Here is a 20,319-nt window from a genome sequence, read left to right on the forward strand (position 1 = left end):
GCTCATAAGGCAAAACTATAAATAGGGGGCATTTCCCTACTTTTAAGGGTTAGCTTTTCAAGATCAAGAACATTGTAATAGAAATTATATATTGAAGCTCTCTCTCTCCTTTGGTCCGGATCAGTGGCATTTTATGCTTATTCTTCCAATATAGTTGGCTTAATCATAAACATCCATATCTTTATTTAAATCATTAGCGTATATATTCACATACACTTGCTATAGCACGCAAATCCATAATTGTATCTCATAAACCCAAATAGATTAAAGTTCATCTACATATCCTATACCTCACTTACAAATTCAATTGGTTACCTAAATTCGGGGTAAACAAGAGTATCAAACCTGCACAAGATTATATGAAGCTGCATCTTCATTTAATAATTTCACTACCCCCAAAAAGGGAAAGCCTTAGAGATCTACAATCACAAGCAGTGGCGAAGCTAGGGGCACAAGGAATTCGTCCGAATTCCTTTATCGAAAAATTGCACTGATTATACGAGGTTAAAGTTATTTTTTGTGTATATATAATAGGGTCAATAGCACTTTTGTTCCCTTACTTAATGGTAAATTTAGATTTTAATCCTTGTAATATCTGACTAATCATTTCACATTCAATTAATTAAAATAAGTATTTTTCTTTAACATTTTGCTTGTGAAATTTACAGATTTACCAGAACTATTGATTGTTCCACATTTAATTATCCACAAGTTTTGTTAAATTTGTATTTTTAATCCATATTTGAAGGTAATAAAGTTATAAAAATAATCAAAATGTAACATATTTCTTTGATATAGAGACCAAAAAACACACATTTTAATTAATTAAAGGTTACATGTGTTGAATCATATAGTACATAGGACCAAAACAAAATTTATCAATGATTAAAACACCAAAGGTGCTATTATCTCAGTAACAAATGTTGAATTTCCTTAATTTTGTTCATGATTACTTCATACATATATATTTCTGTGTCACAAGTCACAACTAAGACCAACCAATACCAAGAAGAGCCAAAGTGACCAATGGCACTCCATAGTCCCCATATTAGCAAATAGTAGTACTTTCTCTCCACTTTAGTTCGCGAAGTTCGCTTTGACTCTCTAGTAACTAGTAAGACATATAGTTGATCAACTGTTTCAATTACATATTTTTTTAGATTTTTAGGTATTTGATAAAAGAAAATTAAAAATACTTTCGAGCAATAATATAAAAGCAATTTCTGATATTGAAGAGATGTTATAAATTTCTATAATTTTTTTTTTTTCAAGAAGCAAAAAATTAATTTTTTCTGATATTGAAGAGATGTCATAAATTTCTACTATTTTTTTTTTTCAAGAAGCAAAAAATTAATTTTCTCAAAATAAAAATAGCATTACCAAAAAAATTTATTTACCACACTATCCATCATTAATATAAACTATGTATCTCTCCAATATCTATACACAAGCATATCCTCCTCTCGCGTTTTTTAGCTTAACTATATTTATATTGATTAAAAATCTTAATATATTTTCTTACTTTACGTATCAAAAATTAAACAAATAAACCAAACACTTAATTAAAAAATAATTCTCTATTTAAATAGTGCTAATTGCAAAATGTATGTTAATGTTGTCCTCTTCATAATTCCTCTTCGTTATTTGGCATTCAAAAGTATTTTTTGAAGAAAAAAAAAAAGAGGTTTAAAATACTAAAAAGTAATTTATAAATAAATTTATCAAACACAAAATATTTCTCTCCAAAAATACTTATTTAGGTTGATAAAAGTGGTTCTCCAAATAAAAAATTTATAGAGATTTGACCAACTATACTTCTTTATTAATACGCACGAGAACGTTGTCACTGTTGGTAGTCTAAGGAATTCGACAAAAGTAAATGTGAAGGTTCAGTCCATTTAACACCAATCAAGCCCGTCTTTTAGGCGGTTTTTGTGGAAAATCTTGATGACCTCTTTTACGATATTTGTATTCTATACGTCGAATTAAAAAATCGGAATGGTCCATGAATAGTGGAGGAAATAAAGGGTCATTGGGTGGCTGGTTAGGATTATGCACGTATTAGTAATATAGATATTAGTTATACAGGTATTAATAATGCAGGGTTTAGTCATATAGATATTAGTTATGCAGGGTTTGGTTATGCAGGTATTAGTTACGAAGCGTTTAGTAGTTATGGAGGGTTTACTTATACATGGTTTAGTTATGCATAAATTAGTTTCTTTGAGTGTTGGTTTGTTATATTAAAAATTAACAAATATTATATACTTTTTAAAATTAAAATATTATATTTTTTTTTTTTACAAAATATTAGGAAAAAGAAAGTATTTAAGTGGGAAGTGATGAGGGTAATATTGTCATTTCAACTTTTTATTCATGTATTAGTTATTTATGTATTAGTAATTACATCTTCTACCCAGCATAAAAGAATACATAGATTCCCTCATAACTTATACATGTATTAGTTATGCGGATTTCTAAATTGCAAACCAAACGGCTTACTAATTTTATACATGAATAACTTACTTCCTAACTAGCTACCAAACGCGGTATAAGTATGCAGAAATTAATACATGAATAAGGTGTCTCTTTACTAGCTACCAAATGTTGTATTAATTATGAGAGAATAATACATGAATAAGTGGTCTTTTAACCAGCTACCAAATGACCCCTAAGTTTAAAAAGAATTGGATTATTTTTGGTAGAACCATACTTTTAAAACTCCAATCTTTTTCTTTTTTCACAGTCAGTAATTAGAAAACATTTTATTTCACAATCTATGGGATCCCTAAGAATGAACAAAGCTCAGTGAAAGATGGAGCTAGGACTGGAAAAAAAATTCAATCTACGTAAGAAGTTAGTAGTAATTAACTATATCCATAACTACTTAATAAGCATTGACACATTACTTTGGCCATTAACATTTACAGATTAACATAATTTGGTATAAACTAGCAATACATGCCCGTGCGATGCACAGGCCGAACATGTCTATTCATTTTAATTAGCCAGTCTTTAAGGTTTGTACTTTGAAAATAACTTTTAAAAATATTGTAATTGTTATTATATATAGCAACATATACAAAATGTATTTTATGTACCATCACTCTAGTTATAATTAAAAAATGGAGTTGATGGAATTAAGTCTTTGAGATGGAAAGATTCGGACTTTTTTCTCATTATCATGACAATGAAAGTCGTTCATCGATGTAAAAGAAAATTAGTAAGAATATGAGGGAAAATTAATATTTTGATTCTAAATTTTTTCTCTTAAATTCTTTAATATTTTATATGTATACCGACAAAGTTGATATCCATTTCAATTAAGTAATCGTTCGATCCAAACATAAGAACCATTGTTGTATATATTGATTTTTGAAAAGCAAAACTAATAAAATATTTTTATTAAATTAATTAAAAAATATATTATAATTTTTTATGTTAACAATTATAGATAAAACAAATTGTTACAAAGAAATCAAAATTAGAAAGATATATGTTATATCATTAATCACCAAATTTTAATTCTGAAATGAAAATATAAAGAAAACAATAACCAGAGACTGCAAAGGAGAGTAAATAAGTAAAGTATTGACAATGAAGGAAAACGGGGATAAAAGTCACTACCTCTCTTCACTTTTACTTGTCGACGTTATTTACCCTTCACATTAATTATTCATTTTCAAATCATTTCTGAGGCTATTGAGACTATACACCAATAAATATGGATATTATGATAAAATATAGTATACTTTATTTATTAATTCTCAAAGAACGTGAAAATTCAAAAGTGAACAAGTTATGTACAGGAGAGTTAAAATAACTTTTGGTACAAATTTGAATTGCTATTGTTCGTCATCTCTTCACGTTTAAAGTATTGACAAATAAGAAAAACATAGATAAAAGTCACTCCCTCTGTTTATTTTTACTTGTCCACGTTAACATATCAAGAGAAAGAAACTAATATGGTAATTATTAATTAGTAAGTATGAAACTTCAATTATGTTGATTGTGTATAAAGATGACGACTACGCATATATTGTAGGCATATATATTTGTATACATGTCATCCTTTTTCTTGTACTCCTTTATTCATCATGGCGATCATCCAGCTAGGCAACGCAAGAAGAGTGACGAGAATCATGCAGAAGGGGCTGGCCATTAATTTCCATGGAATTAATGAGTGAATATTTGTGTGTTCCTATTATTAATTTTACCCTTTAATTACTCATTTTCAAATTATTTTCGAAGGCTATTGAGACTTACACCAATAAATATGAATATTATGGTAAAATATATACTTTTTCTGTCTCATATTACTTGTCACTTTCCCTTTTGCGCCCCCGTTAAGAAATCATAAGTAAAAGATGTATTTTACTATCTTACCCCTATCTCTCTCCAATAAATACATTCTAATCAAAATTGACTATTTTCAAGAACATTTATTACTAAGGGTAAGATGGGAAAGATTTAATTAATTTTATCTTGGTTTTATAAATGAACAAGTAATTTTGACATATATTTTTAGTAATGTTCGTCCCTTTACCACATTTATATATTTGGTATAAATACCGAGTGTAATATTTTTTCACCTTAAAATGTTCCTTTTGGTTCAAACTCGTTATATCAACACAGCTCTTCTTTTTTCTGCTCGATTAGGGAAAGATGTTGTTTTCACTAGAAAAAGAAATTTGACCTTAAAATGGACTCAAGAAAAAGAAAAGAGAACAAGTTAAACACTTCAAATCACTATCCTAAATCCAAATTATGGACAAGAAGAACAAGTTGTGGATATTTACCAACTTTATTTACATGCTGTCGGGCTCTAAATAATCAAATGATGTGGCCCTAACTAAATTGGGAAACAACGATTTTGAACAATAGTTAGGCGATAGGTTATTAATTCCACTTTGAACACACTCAATGAAGTAATTGATTAATACTTAATTAATAGCTTCCTCAGTCAGTGTAGTCAAACGTTAACTGTAGTCCATCATCGTCCACGGTTCAAATGGGTTAATCATAGCTTGATCATCATAATAGGTTCTTTTAACTCAAAGTTAATAGTAATAATTGCCTAGAAATATTAAGAATTTTGTGAATGCACAAACTACTAGCCTTTTTGGACAGATTTTTACATAGTAAAATTTACTTGGCATAGCTTACATTATTACCTATTTATGGAACATAACTAAACCTTACAATAATTATATTTAGTAGCTAAAATATAACATATTTACTTCCTATAGCTACCACTTTTTTACCACTCATCTGATAACTTCCCACACCCCTAAATTTAAGCAAAAAAAAAAAAGCTCCTCTCTCCTATCCCCCTAAATACGTGCCATTATGCCCTATATCCCTTAATTTCCTCCAATTTCAAATCAGTTTTATAATAGTTCAACTTCCTTGTTTATCTCTAATTAACTACTCATTAATTTCACTCATCATTCAAATCTAAATCCCACAAAAAGGTAAGATTCTATACTGATTTTTACGTTTCACCGTGTATTTAACTTATATTTTCGTTTTTTTTTCCACTTTGGATTGATATTTTAATAGTTATTTTTCATATATATTTTGGCTATATTTTTAATTATATTTTGATTATTATGTTCAATATTACTTATTCCGATTTCACGTTGACTATATTTCGATATATTTTTCATATATTTTGACTATATTTAGAAAAATTTCTCAAAAAAAAAGTTGCATGAAAATGTTGTTACCTCAATTATGACTATATTTTGGCTATATTTTAATTGTATTTTTGATTATTACGTTCAATATTACTTATTCTCGGTTTCGTTGACTATATTTCGTATATATTTTTCATATATTTTGACTATATTTTTTAAAATTTCGTAAAAATATAAAAAAAAATAAAAAAGTTGCAGTGAAAACGTTGTTACCTCAATTATGAACTCAACTTGAATTCGATATTTCAACCGATGAATTCACATATATATTCGTCGTTTAAAACGAGCTCTGTTCACTGGTTTGATATTGTCATTTTTCAAAGTTTTTTGATGAACTAGTTTTTTTTTTTGGGGTTAAAAATATGAATGTACTTTTTGAATTCAAATTTTTTTGAATTTATTAGCTGTTTGAATGAGATATGAGATCGATATGGAATGGGAGGATATTTGCGTGAATCGTGAACATTAAAAACCGATTTTAATTTAAATTGGAATAGATTTTGTTTCCATAAATATAACACTTTTTTTCGCAGTGTGTATTTAAAATTATATTTATCCTATATTTAAGTCGACGCATCTACTAGCTAAATATAGGTCCTCTATCTACAAATATAAATGTAAAACATATAGTTATAGGTTGTTAGAAGGAGCTAAAAGGTAGCTGTTTGTGAAAATTTTACTTTTACATAATCATATATTCCTACTTTTCCGAAAGTAGTATAATATAATATGACAAAAGGTTGGACTAATAAGCCCAACGATACTATTAATAAGGTGTGATATTATTCATTTTGGGTCAAGTCTACCCATTCTTTCCCAAAAGACTCGCGTCATTAAGAGATCCAACACTTTATAAGTAGTGTCGTTTTTCTTTTACCTAATTCTTTATGGAACTTTATTCACACACTCACTCAACAATATCACCATTGAACTAACAAGTTTCATATGACTTATCACCATTCATAAGCTAATTTGGTCATTAATTGTGTTGAGACATTATCCGAGTATTTATGTCCACCAAGCCCACATGCTTTTGTTATGTGTGCGAGTCTCCAAACTATGAGTAAACATAGTTACCCTGTCCATATATAGAAAAGACTTACTCGGGCCCATTAATGCCATCACTTTGTCGCTTTCATATTCATCCCGCTAAATCATTTACTCTAATATCAATTGTTGGATCAAAACAATTCAAAAATACCTTATGATGTAATATTATCTGTTAATATGGACTAAATTCACATGATTTTCTCCCAAAAGCCTCACACTGTTAAACATATCTAACCCTTGTAAGATTTTTTTTTTTTCGTTTCTACTTTCTACGTATGGTTTTGTTCCCAGTTCACATCCTCTCAACAAAAAAGTGCATATTGATTCTATGTACAAAAGCTCATAAAATTGCGAAACAAAAATTTAATCTTCTCCAACTTGCTATCTAAAATATTATCATTCTCTCCGACAATAATTTTATCATCATAATAGCATATTCTGTTCACCGGAATAAAAAAAAAACCATTTAATTAATGATCTGGTTCCCTTGTTGACATAAAAATAAATTGTCTAGATCCTATGGCAACAAATAATGGTCATATAATATTATTGTTAATTAAAGTGTAGGTTATAAATGTTGGTAAAAGAAGCAGACTTTACCTCTGTATTTTATTACTTTTTAATTTGGTGTGGTCAATAATTGTGTCAACGTTTCCTTATATTGCAAATGAAGTTTAGGATCTAGTTATAATGAGTCAATCACGTTGTGGTTTTCTTCAACTTGCTTTAAAATATGGCAAAATTTGACCACAAAGACCACCTTATCATTTTTTTTTTTTTTAATCTTACTATATTAGACTCATTTAGTATGACCTTCCAAAAAAGAAACTCTTGTGCTTTTTTTTATAATTCTAAATGAGGGCAAAAGTCATGTACGGGTATAATTCATTGACATATTATTGGACATATATGAATGGCAATTTCAGAAGAAATAATATTCTATAACCAATTACATTTTAAATAAAATAAACTTATCTCACAAAAATCTCATATATTTTATTTATCCATTTCATAAAATATATTTAATCATTTCCTGTGATAATGATCATACAATTAAAGAAACATTTATAATGAATTATTAGTAGCAATAATGTACAAATGCAACATCCACCGACAGTAGTACTTCTCGTGAGGAGAAATTACGGCCCTCGTCGACAAATAAATAATAGGAGTAATAAAAAATAAAAAAAATATTGTAGCTGAATTCAAGATAAGCTTTATCACCTACATCTACAGTTGAATTACTATTTTTAACCAAACATCAATCTTTCATCATTAATTAGCAGTTCAAGTTTTGTCATTTTGGTTAAACCAATAAGGTTGGCCCTTTGTTTGATTTCGTTAGAGATTTTACGCATAATGATTGATGATCATTCAAAAAGATTAAGGTTGCAATTTATTTTGCTAATTAAGAAAAAATTTATTATCAAATAGAGTTATACACAAACCACAAAAAGAAAAACCCTGAGAGTTGGTACCTTTGGGATTGGCCACAATCAGATGAATAATTTTCTTTGGTAAGACAGAGATATGAGACAAGAATGTTTGAATTGAAATCAAAATATTCTTGATCAATTAAGCCCCCCCCCCCCCCCCCACCCCCTTGTATCGGAAAAATTAATATCTTGCAGTCCATGTCTCCATGAAGTTATTTTTCGTAGCATTCTTTCATCAGGGGATAACATTGCACAAGTAATAATCTCTTAATACTTAAAGGATTACCTAAATATCTTATAGGCAAATCACCTTTAGCAAATCCCAACGCATCCCAACGCATTAATAATTTCCTTATGTGCATCTCTACTAATTTCATCAAAGTATATTAAACACTTTTTTCTATGGCCGTAATAAAATTTAGAGAAAATCATGCACCACTCTGATATTAGTGATGTGAAATTTCTCATACCCATATTCTTTCTAAGCTCTGGTAAAGATTAAAAAGAAAAAAATAATAAAAAAATAACACTTTTATCTGTATTTGCCACCAATCCTTAGAGAAGCAAGTAAGTTGTCAAAGAGCATTTGAATTGAAGCTATACCCGTCTGCAAAATAATAATAAATCATCTTCAAACTTTAGTATTGAATTGAAACTAAGACAAAAAAAGTTTTTCTTGCTAAGAAGCATGTGCTTCTAAATTTGTAGAAATAAGGACAAACGATTTGATTCGACATTTCCTAAAAATCAATTTAGTGAAATCTCAAGTTTTTTATATCAAAAAGGAATGATTCGTCGGGAACTCCATATGATAATGGATCGAAATGTACAAATATCAACCTCTTTTCTTCCATTTATTCCTATTTCAAAGCAAAAAAGGGGACGATTTGTAAATTGGCGCACTTGAAATGATACTTAAAAAGTGGATTATGCTTCTATGCATGTCTTCAATAGTCCGCTAAAATATTATTCCCTCCGTTTTAAAATAAGTGGTGTTTTTATCTTTTCTATTTTTTCAAAATAAGTTGTGCTTTATATAATCAAGAAGACATTAATGATGTTCTTCTAATTTTACCCTTATTTAAATAAAGAAAATTTTATATAACCAAGAAACTACTAAAGAGTTACATCTTTTTTCAAGGTATTTATTAAGGATAAGTTAGTAAATATACATCTTACTTTCTAGATATGAGTAATTTTCATATGGAGCGGATGAAGTAGATAGCTAGTATAAATAGGAAGGGCAATAAAGGTTCCTTGCCTCAATTCCTTCTTAGCTAGAAAAGGAATCCAAGGCTTCCAATTAAAAATAATACGATATGAGGCCCGCCACCCCAACCCTTCATTTAAGTAGTTGGCAGATTTCCTTAAATTTCACATAAGTCGAGACCAAACCCAACCTTCGCCTACGGGCTTAGGTTGGGCAAGAAGCTATCGAGGCCAAAAAAGAATAATAAATTAATTATTTTTTAAAAAATATAAGTAAATTAAACAAAAAGATAAAAAGTAATGCGAAAAAAAAGAATGTACTTACTGCTAAGTAGTAAATTAGAAACTAGAGTAATACTTTTTAGTATTAGAATTTATATTATGTTTAATTTCTTTTTAACGTTATCTGAATTAGTGATCAAAAATAATAATTTATATTTGTTCGCTTAAATTTTTTTCTTCTATGATATGAATTTGCGCAAGAATGGGTGGTAGAAGATTCTATTTCATATTACAAAAGTTTCATATTCAAATCAGTACTAAAAATCACTTAAAAACGTTATTTTCAAACAAAAAAACTTAAAAGTACGTCACTTGCCCTAAATTTCGCTACCACTTAGGGGGCAAAGGGATACTATTTTGCGCTTTCAATTAAAAGCACAAATTTCGTCCTAAATTTATTTAATTCTTTTTTTTAACCTTTTTTAGATGCATGTTAAACCCATATTGACACCTCGAATCCCAATAGTTATCATTAAATATGATACATTGCTCATACGTGTCATTATCCAGCTAAAAATGGTGTTAGGGATGTTCATGCTAATAAGCACCTGTTCTAGAAATTATCATTCTACCAATGAGTCGCAAGCTTTTCATATATCCATTTTAAGTATGCACTTAGGAGAAATCTCCTTCCTTCCATATCTTTAACAGGACTTCCAGATTAGACAGTTCATATCATTCATACATAATGTTTTGATCTAAGATTTTAATTACTCATGATAGTAATATTATCTGTAAAAATCCTTCAAGAGACATAGGCAAATAGGCTATTATCTAGTTGTAGGTCTATTACTCTTTGCAGTCTTCTAATAAATTTTTTTATAATGATTTTATATAATACAGTACAACAAGAGATATGCCTAAATCATTTGTGGGAAAGAAATGAGGTATGACACTAGTTACCTCAGTTGCAGTGATGTTCCAGATTCTTTTGAAGAAAGGTATATCTAATAATTTTAATCTATTGTCTAAACAAAAAGAGAGTAGATAGCCAGATACATACGGCCTACATATTACACAATCCAAAATAAGCAGTGTTGTATTAATGATGACCTACTGTTTGCCTTCTTACCATTTTTACCCTATTATACTATAGCCTAAATAGTGCTATGATATAAATTCATGGCTATGGAGTGGTGATGCATGAGATAGGATGTTGCACAGTTTCGTTAGAGTTGCCAGGAGGACAATTCATTGGTCAAAATGGCTCAATTTGAATTTCTTTTGGCAGTTGACCTTGACTTTTCTCAATTCTACCATTTCCCCCTTATTTATATGGCTGAAAATAATACTCTTGATTCTATTTTGTGGACTAGTTAGGCTTGGGCCAGCATGTCAATAAAGCCCAGTAAAGTATATACAAGCGCAAGTTTCAGCCCCATTCCTCTCTGGACAAAATGGGGCAATTTGCACGATTGTCCTTGTTTGGGAGTGGTCTTTAATTTTTGTCCCTCAAATTGCTAGTCTTTAATTTTTTTCCTTCGCCTAATACCCCGAGATTCTGGGTTCGGACCCTAGCTCATTAAAGAAAAAAAAAATCACATGGTAGAGTTTCGTAGCAAAATTAGGCCTATTCGGGCAAAAGTTAGGCCTTAAGGCAAACTTTTGACCAAAATTAGGCCTTAACGTAGAGGTTTCGTGAAAGCCTTGCCTTGCGTAATTTTTTTTTTTTGACTGAGCGGGAATTCGAACCCAGAACCTCGGGGTATTTTCGGTCACTTTTTTTAAGAGAAAGGAAAATATTAAAGACCAGCAATTTGAGGAACAAAAATTAAAGACCAGTGCGTTTGAAGGAGAATCCGCACAAAAAAAGGGACAAAATGTCTAATAGCCCGTTTGGCGAAAATGTTTTTTGTGGTTTTGGAAAAAGTATTGGAGAATAGTAATTTGTGTTTGGCTAAGTAATTTGAAAAACACTTTGCTAATATTAGAATAGTAATTTATGTTTGGTCATGCTCCAAAAATGCTTTTGCGGAACAGCTTCTTTTTATTTTTTTTATATTTTATTCTGCAAAAAAACTTTTGCTAATGCTCAAAATCACTTATTTTTCCTAATAGCTGTTCAAAAGTCTAAAATAAACACTTTTGGCTTCTCAAATGTTTTGTCCAAGCGGACTATAACTTGCATCATATGTGCAGTTGAAGCAACTTGGGTGAATTACAAGTCTGCCAGTCCATTCTACACGTTTCTACCTTCTATAATGAACAGCCCAAAATGAAGCGCTGAATGTCTAATTTGCAAGTGGTCCAGCTGAAATATATATTACGAGGCCAAGAAAATATTTACCCGCATTTGTTAATTAAGCTAAAATGACATGTTCTTCGAGCACTCAGTTATATATTGAATAAAGAAAAAGAAGACACTATACTCATATGTATTTATTGTTATAACTAACACTATAGATACAGGTCAAAACTTGCACAAATTAAGCATTCCATCAGATATTTGCACTTTCTTTATACACATGTCTTGCTCGTTCATTCAGCCAATCCGTACTCAAAAACACACTCCAGAGTCCAGAATCCAAGAAAAAAATACTTGGAATTTTCGAATAGTCATAAATCAATATCAACGTTAGTTACACCTAACCCTGCCATCTATTCCATTACTTCAATAAAGAAGGTCACAAGACTTCCTTTTTTTAGTGCGTTAGAATTTAGAAGTACTTCTCCAGTCCATTATAATTATGGTGCTTACTAAACTAACTGGACTGAAATCATTTTAAAAAATTAAAATATAATTATTTATTAATTTTCATTTTTATTCTTACTCAATAAATATGGAAAAAATTTATATTAAATTAAAATCAAAGAATAAATACGAATAATTTAATACTATTACCCATTTAGTCAATATACGGCAATTAAAATGAACCGGAGGGAGTAATTAGCAAAAATGAAAAATAATTGCTAGAGAGCTGCACAATGGAATCCCATTTCAATTTTAACATATATGATACATGGCGTCGACATTTATGGATAATCTACTGTTAGATAATAATAACAGCTTGTCAAAAGGCCTGCTCCAAACCCTAATCCTCCTACATCTAACTAACCAAACAAAATAAAAAAATAAAACAAACCCCCCCCCCCCCCCAACTCCCCGCAAAAAAAAAAAAAAAAAAAAGATTCTACAAACTGATTTAGAGAAAAATTACAATTTCCTAATTTCCCAAAATTCAGATTTCTAATAATTCAGTCAATAATCAACATCTTCTTGTTGTTTATTCCTTCTAATAACAAGAGCAAAATAACCAAGAACAGCACAAAGAGCAGCAACAACATTCCCTTCTTTAATCAAAACCTTAACCACAAATCCAATAATATCACCTGTCAATTTCTTTCCTTCCAACACCAAATCCCTTCTATTTTTACCAGCAAATGTTAACAAAACCAAAATAGTAATCCAAGTCACCAAAGTAGCTGGTACTGCAACAGCTAAAGCTGCAACCATTGATAGAACACCAAAAGCTAAACCTAATAACACAGATGCATATAAAGCAGGCCAATTAGAAAAAACTGAGTTTGTGGGGTTTAAGGAATTAGCTGACATAGTTGATTCATACCAAGAAAGAACTGTTTTGAGAAAATTCCAAGAAATTGATAGTAAAATTGTGTAAACTGTGACAAATAGGAACACCCATGTTCTTCTTTTGCTCATGATTTTTATGAATAGCATAGAAGAGATTATTGATTGGTTTTGTGGAATTTGAGATTCTTGTTGTTGTTTTGTTTCTGCCATTTTGAATGGTACTTTTTGGGTATGATTTGGTTGGCTTTTTTGGACTTTGATTTTTCTTGATGGGTTTCTATTTTTTCTTGATGACTTTCTGGTCTGTTTTGTTTCCTTTTTAACTATTCTTTGGTTGTTTTGGTTTTGTGGACAGTTTGGTAAACAAAGGGGATAATACTAGAATGCTTTTATTTTTACCTAAAGAAGATATAACGCGCTTGTAAGTGCGTGGTGTCAGTGGAACCTTGCGTTGCAGTTGTACTAAAATAAAATGAGAAAATATCACAAAATTATTTGTACCTCTTAACTATATGTGTCAAAATCAAATATTTTTATATTAGTTGGAAAGTCTTTAATCCATATTAATTTTGATGTCGGTGTGCAATATCTACTTGACGTTAAATTAACGTAAATGTGCGTTTTTTATTTTTCTGCTTGTGAATCGTTCGGATTCAACGAATTACTCGCTATTCACTTATTTAATTACTCGTATGTTGTGTTAAATTTATATTATTTACTTCATATTTGAAGGTAATATGGATATAAAAATAATTTTAGTGTAATATATTTCATATGTCAAGGGACAAAAAACATATTTTAATCAATTCAAAATTAAGTGCTCTTCATGAAATATCACAATTACCACAATCAGAATTTACCATTATCCGAAATAAAATTATCCCTTTTTATACATTAATTTATTGGTTTGTTCTTCTTCTTTCTCAAATCCAATTAGTAACAGGTCATTGAATGAAAGAATATATTTTGCTTTTAAAATTATATCCAGCTTACCAGTTTTTTTTTTTCTCTTTTCCAAAACACCACCTTCTATTTTTTATCTCTTTTTTCTTTTCACGAATTAGAGAATTAGTAGTTAGTGCCATAGTTAAATTGATTCAATTATTTGTACTACTTCTCGTAACTATTTGGAGATTAGAGAAGTCTTGTCACTTAAATGAATCAGTTGAACCTTGATACAGTACATTTTTGGTGCCATAAACCTAGAACTAGAATAGTGAGCTATTCGCCTATTAAGGTTTTTTCTTCAAAACATATTTATAGTAGTAAATAAAATTTATTAAGGCATGCTAAGCTGAGTCACCATGAAAGGCATAAATCGCCTACGGGACAGTGCAGAGATAAAAGAATGGCAGGAGTGGGCACAAAGATATGATTTTTTCGGGTCCAAAGAGTAATAGAACAATGGTGGCATTTATCACTCTTTTGGAGCTCAAAGATGTGTTTGGCGTGAAGGAAAAATAAAATATTTCATGATTGATTGGTCAAAAATTTTTAGACGCATTTTTCCAAAAAAAATAAGTTTCTTAAAATGAAGAAAATAACTTTCTTAGTAGAGATAGAAAAAACAAATTTCATAAGCGACCTTTCATTCATTCCCATCTAACACACACAATCCCACCCCAACCCCTGTAGCCTCCATCATCACCCCCACACTCTAACCCCTACCTCCATCTCCACAGTGTTTACTTAGATTTTATATTAATGTTTTTGACATAATATTTTTTGCTTCATTACCAAACACCAAAAAATAAATAAGAAAGTCACTTATTAAAAAAAAAAAAAAATCAAGAGAAAACATTTTCCTTCGTACCAAACACAACCCAAGTCTCTGTGTGTGGTCCAAGATTCCTCGCTGCTGCATTTCACAAGCCAACTTTCAACACACCATTTTGTGTAAAAAGAGTGAGCGTAAAGCCTTGAGGATCAGGATTTTAGCGAAGGGTGTTCAAATTTCGAAGAGGTTACATGCACGCAAAAAACAATAATAATAATAATAATAATAATAATTAAAAAAAATCGATGATTTGGTGCGAAAAATTGAAGTCAACCTACATAATACTTAGCTAAGTCATACAAGCACTTGTTATAGTACTTACAATTGTATAAATTAAAACTAAACATAAATGATATTCTTTTAGGAAAAGCATAATCCAAATATATTATTGAATTCTATTCAAGAATGTTTATATCTTCAAATATTTTTACAATAGTCTCATTAAAAACAATACTCTAAATATCTCTTTTGTACATTAGGCACTACAAAATCGCCTAACATTTCATCATTTGTTTTAGAGCTTTTTAATTATAAGACTGAATTTCTTTTGATATTTAAGATATACACTGAATTTCTTTTGATATTTAAGATATTTCTCTATCAAAACTTCAAATTGTATTAAAAGGTATTATAGTTACAAAAAAATAATTACAAGACACAACATAATAATCCAAACAAAAAAAATGCAAAAATATAGCCAGAGACTATGTAATTGTCACCAAAATATTTACAAATAATGAAAAAGGCATCTACATTTTGTGCCGAGTTTTGTGATTCCTATAAATTAATACTCCTTCCATTTCAATTTATGTGACACTTTTTGGTTCTCGAGATTCAAGTTGACTCATTTTTAAAATTAAATGAATCAAATCATCTCAATATTTTAAAATTATATGAAAAGTATTATAAGTTGTAATTTTTCTCATGTCAATATGATTAAAAGAATACATTTAAATATGTTGGGGAAAATTTACAAATTTTGAATTTCGAAAAGCCGCAAGAGTTAGTGAACAGCTCCATCATTTGTTCTACAGAAAAGGGTCAAATATACCCCTCTACTATTAGAAAAGGGTTAAATATACCCCTCGTTATACTCTGGGTCTAAATATACCATTCTTGTTATACTTTGGGTCCAAATATATCTCTCTGTTATACTTTGGGTATCCCTCTTCCGTTAAAATTATCCGAGTTTACGACGAGATACGACCGATTACGATACATCGATAACTCGGTGAGGTGGACATCACATGGCATGCCACCTCACCACTCTAACCCATTTACCCCTCTCTTCCCCTTCTTCTTCCATCACTACCATCTCCTCCCCCTTCACAACCTTTGCCACCATTAGCACCACTATAATATTGTTTAGATTAATTGATTATTTTAAACTCAGTGATTGAACCTAAATAACGAAAGCAAATAGAATATTGATGGTACAGTTCAATTTGAAGTGCTACAGCTAATCAAAGTGGTTTGTTCCTTTGAAAATTTAATCTGTACTCATGAAAACAATTTTTTAATCCAATCTAAATATACATATGTAGTTTTTAAAATTCTATATAAGCGAGGATATGTCTTACTTATACTTTATGTTTAATACTATTAATTTAGAACCACATGAGATTAAGAACTTAAAAAAGTAGAAAATAGAGCCAGAATTACTTTATTGACAACAAAAAAAGCGAAAGCCAGTGTCCTAGGAAATGTGCCCTTTACATATTTAACTAAGCCCGTTAACCGGTTCAATCGGAACCGGACCGGTCCAAAACATTAGAAAATCCTTTTTGTTTTTTTGTTTTTTGTATAGTATATATAATATTATAGTATTTATTAGTATATTGTATATATTTATATATGTTATATAAGTTTATAAGTAAAGTTTATATATTTACTAACTAACAAAGATATACGTATATATATATTAAGTTATATGCTTAAGTTGTACTACATATACCTAAAATATACTAAAAATATACTTATATATATATATATATATATATATATATATATATCAATATACTTAGGTTATATAACTTATATATATATGTTTAAGTTATATGTATACTATATATAGTTATAAGTTATATATATATGTTTAAGTTATATGTATACTATATATATAAGTTATATATATATATGTTTAAGTTATATGTATACTATATATAGTTATAACTTATATATATATATGTTGAAGTTAGATGTATACTATATATACTTATAACTTATATATATATATATATATATATATATATATATATATATATATATATGTTTAAGTTATATGTATACTATATATATCTTATATATGTTTAAGTTATGTATACTATATATAGGGGTAGGGGATGGGTTAAAGTGTAAAAAAAAAAAAAAAAAAAAAGTTTGGGGGGGTTGGGGGGCCAAAAGGGGACTTTGGAGCCGTTGGCAACGACCATTTTTGCATTTGGAGTATTGGCAACGACCATTTTTGCAAAATGGACCGTTGCCCAACGGTACAGCCCACTCAAATAACGGCTACTATTTAAAAAAAAAAAAATCTTTTTTGACCGGTTTAACCGGTCCGATTCCGGTTTCTTAAGTTAGCTGGTCCCAAAAATACAAAACCGGATTGGTAATATTTTACCGGTAAACCGGACCGGTTGCCAGGCTTATATTTAACTAGTTTTTCGAGGACAAAATGTTCTGTATTCATTTGATCATTAATTAGCTACTGTATACTGACCCTTGTACATATGGTGTGTTTGCTATCCAGGAAAATATTTCTAATTTTCTGATTGAAACGCCTGAGTTTGGAAAGTTGGGGAAATGAATAAGGGTTTAATAATTAATTAATTTAATTAGATACATGAATTAGAGAGATTAATGAGAAAATTTAGGAAAGGTGGAGATGGTGGTGTAGTGGTGCTAATTAAGGGTGGGCATAAACACCGAAAACCGAATCGAACCGAATTAATTCGGTTTTTCGGTTTCGATTTTTCGGTGTTTCGGTACGGTTTCGATTTTTTTTATAAAACAAATTCGGTGTTCGGTTCCGGTTCACTGGTTCTTCGATTTTTCGATTTAACCGAACAGTGTAACTGCTGCTGCTACAGTGCTACTGTTATAAAGCATTTTCTGGTCAGTGGCTTGTAATATATATATATATATATATGCTTCTTGCTCTTCTGCTCATGTCGTTTCCATTTTTCTCGCTTGTTGCACCCTTCTCGCTTTTTTTTTTTTTTTTTTTTTTGGCTTTTTCTTTGTGATTCCGCTTTCATCTCGTCTATGTAGGAATGCTTTATTTGATTAGCAATTAAGTCATGAATATCGGTTGTGATTGTCTCGTTACTATAAAAGTTGGTTGTTTTGTTTTAAATTCAGTACCGAACATGTTTGCTTTTTGTTTTTGATGTGGAAAAGAAATGGGCGTATGTTATTTAGTCCTACAGATGGAAATGAGCAGGTTAATCACTTAGTTTTACCTTAGCCTAATTTAGATGATCATGAATAGTGTGCTTATTTGATCAAGTTTAGAGCTTTACTACTCTCTAATAAACTAATTTTGGTTGTTAGTATAAGGACTTATTTGGAAAGGAATATTAGAAAGTTACTGTTTTTTCTAGCTACTGGCCTAATTAAGGTCAAATTGCTTTTAGCCCTCTATTTCCTACTTTTAGTTCTTTATGAAAAACTGCGAATTGCTTCCAAAGAGTAGGAATCAGCTGGGTATTTGGATTGATCCTAAGCTTCTACTGCCTTTTTCTCTTTTCCCCCATCTTTTACATTTTCGTTCTTTATGTATTGCATGATCTAGCTTACATCTTCGCATTATAGAATCGGTAAGCATATACTTAAAAACAATAAAATAGCTCATTTTTAATTAAAAAGAAAGTCCATTTTACAAGCAGAAAATATCCCATTTCAGGCCCATGCCAAAAAAAAAAAATCGAATTAAAAAATCGAAACCGAACCGAACCGAACTTCAAAAAACCGAACCGATTCGGTTCGGTGTCCACTTTCAAAACACCGAAACCGAAAAAATCAAACCGAACCGAAAAACCGAACGCCCACCCCTAGAAGCTAATGGTGGCAAAGGTTGTGAAGGGGAGGAGATGGTAGTGATGGAAGAAGAAGGGGAAAAGAGGGAGAAATGGGTTAGAATGGTGAGGTGGCGTACGCGTATGTTGTTTACCGAAAGTTGTCGTGTCATATCAGATCTCATGTTCACTTTGGACAATTTTAATAGAAGAGGATATATTTGAACCCAAAGTATAACAAAGAGGTATATTTGGACCCAAAGTATAATGAAAAAGGTATATTTAGACCCAAAGTATAACGAGGGATATATTTAACCCTTTTGTAATAGTACCGGGGTATATTTGACCCTTTTCCATTTGTTCTATTTTGCTTACAAGATAAAAACAAGTACAGAAATTGGTAGCCACGAGATTCGAACCCGCCCACCTTTAGACAATCTGATCACACTTGACCGCTGAGTTATCACTGCTGGATATGTTCAAAGTGTTCAGGATTAAACAATTATCAATATAAATGATATTTGACCTATATATGAGGTAAAATTTTCGGACGAAAGGTGTTCATCTGACCACCCTTCCAAGGCTATAGCTCCGCCCCTGCTTGAGGAGTGTTTTTTCCTGCTCTCTTGAACTTCAATTTTGCTTCTCACAACCGATTAGAGAGATGTTGTTTCATGTAGTTTTTTAGTCTAGAAATAAGACTCTGAAGATTACCAAGATACAGAAAAGCTGCACGTCGTCTTTGCATTGTTTAGACAGGAATATTTATCTATCTGAAAATAGGGTGGAGCAACAGTTTTGCTTATGAGGTTGAAGAAACCAGTAGTTTTGGCCCATATCTATTATTTGTATTAAAAATTCACTTCATAAATCATTTGGTCATTTGCACGATTACCCTTCAAAGGCACTAGTCTTTAATTTTTGTCTCTCAAATTAGTCGTCTTTAATTTTTTCCCTTCGCCTAATACCATGAGGTTTGAGATTCGAACCCTGACTTAATATATATATATATATAAATTCACTTCATAAATCATTTGGTCATTTGCACGATTACCCTTCAAAGGCACTGGTCTTTAATTTTTGTCTCTCAAATTGGTCGTCTTTAATTTTTTCCCTTCGCCTAATACCATGAGGTTTGAGATTCGAACCCTGACTTAATAAAATATATATATATGTCGCAAGGCAGAATTTCATTACAAAGTTAGGCCTATTCGGGCCAAAATTAGGCCTCAGGCAGAGTTTCACTTGCAAAATTTCCTTTTTTTTAACTGAACTGAGATTCGAACCCAAAATCTCGGGGTACTAGGCGAAGGCCAAA

General features: G+C 30.3%; 1 protein-coding gene and 1 non-coding gene across 2 annotated transcripts; one reads left to right on the forward strand and one right to left on the reverse strand.

Moving 5' to 3' along the window:
- The first annotated feature begins 8,588 nt into the window (after positions 1-8,588).
- LOC132038760 (small nucleolar RNA Z221/R21b) lies at positions 8,589-8,674 on the forward strand. Its single transcript, XR_009410241.1, has one exon. It is a non-coding gene; the product is annotated as a small nucleolar RNA Z221/R21b (small nucleolar RNA).
- A 3,921-nt stretch (positions 8,675-12,595) lies between these two features.
- On the reverse strand, positions 12,596-13,585 carry LOC132036124 (uncharacterized). Its single transcript, XM_059426362.1, has one exon. The coding sequence runs from the start codon at positions 13,416-13,418 to the stop codon at positions 12,876-12,878; it is 543 nt and encodes a 180-aa protein (XP_059282345.1). The 5' UTR covers positions 13,419-13,585; the 3' UTR covers positions 12,596-12,875.
- Positions 13,586-20,319: the final 6,734 nt, after the last annotated feature.

The sequence above is a fragment of the Lycium ferocissimum genome, chromosome 11 (genome assembly GCF_029784015.1).
Source record: "Lycium ferocissimum isolate CSIRO_LF1 chromosome 11, AGI_CSIRO_Lferr_CH_V1, whole genome shotgun sequence".
NCBI classification, from domain to species: domain Eukaryota; kingdom Viridiplantae; phylum Streptophyta; class Magnoliopsida; order Solanales; family Solanaceae; genus Lycium; species Lycium ferocissimum.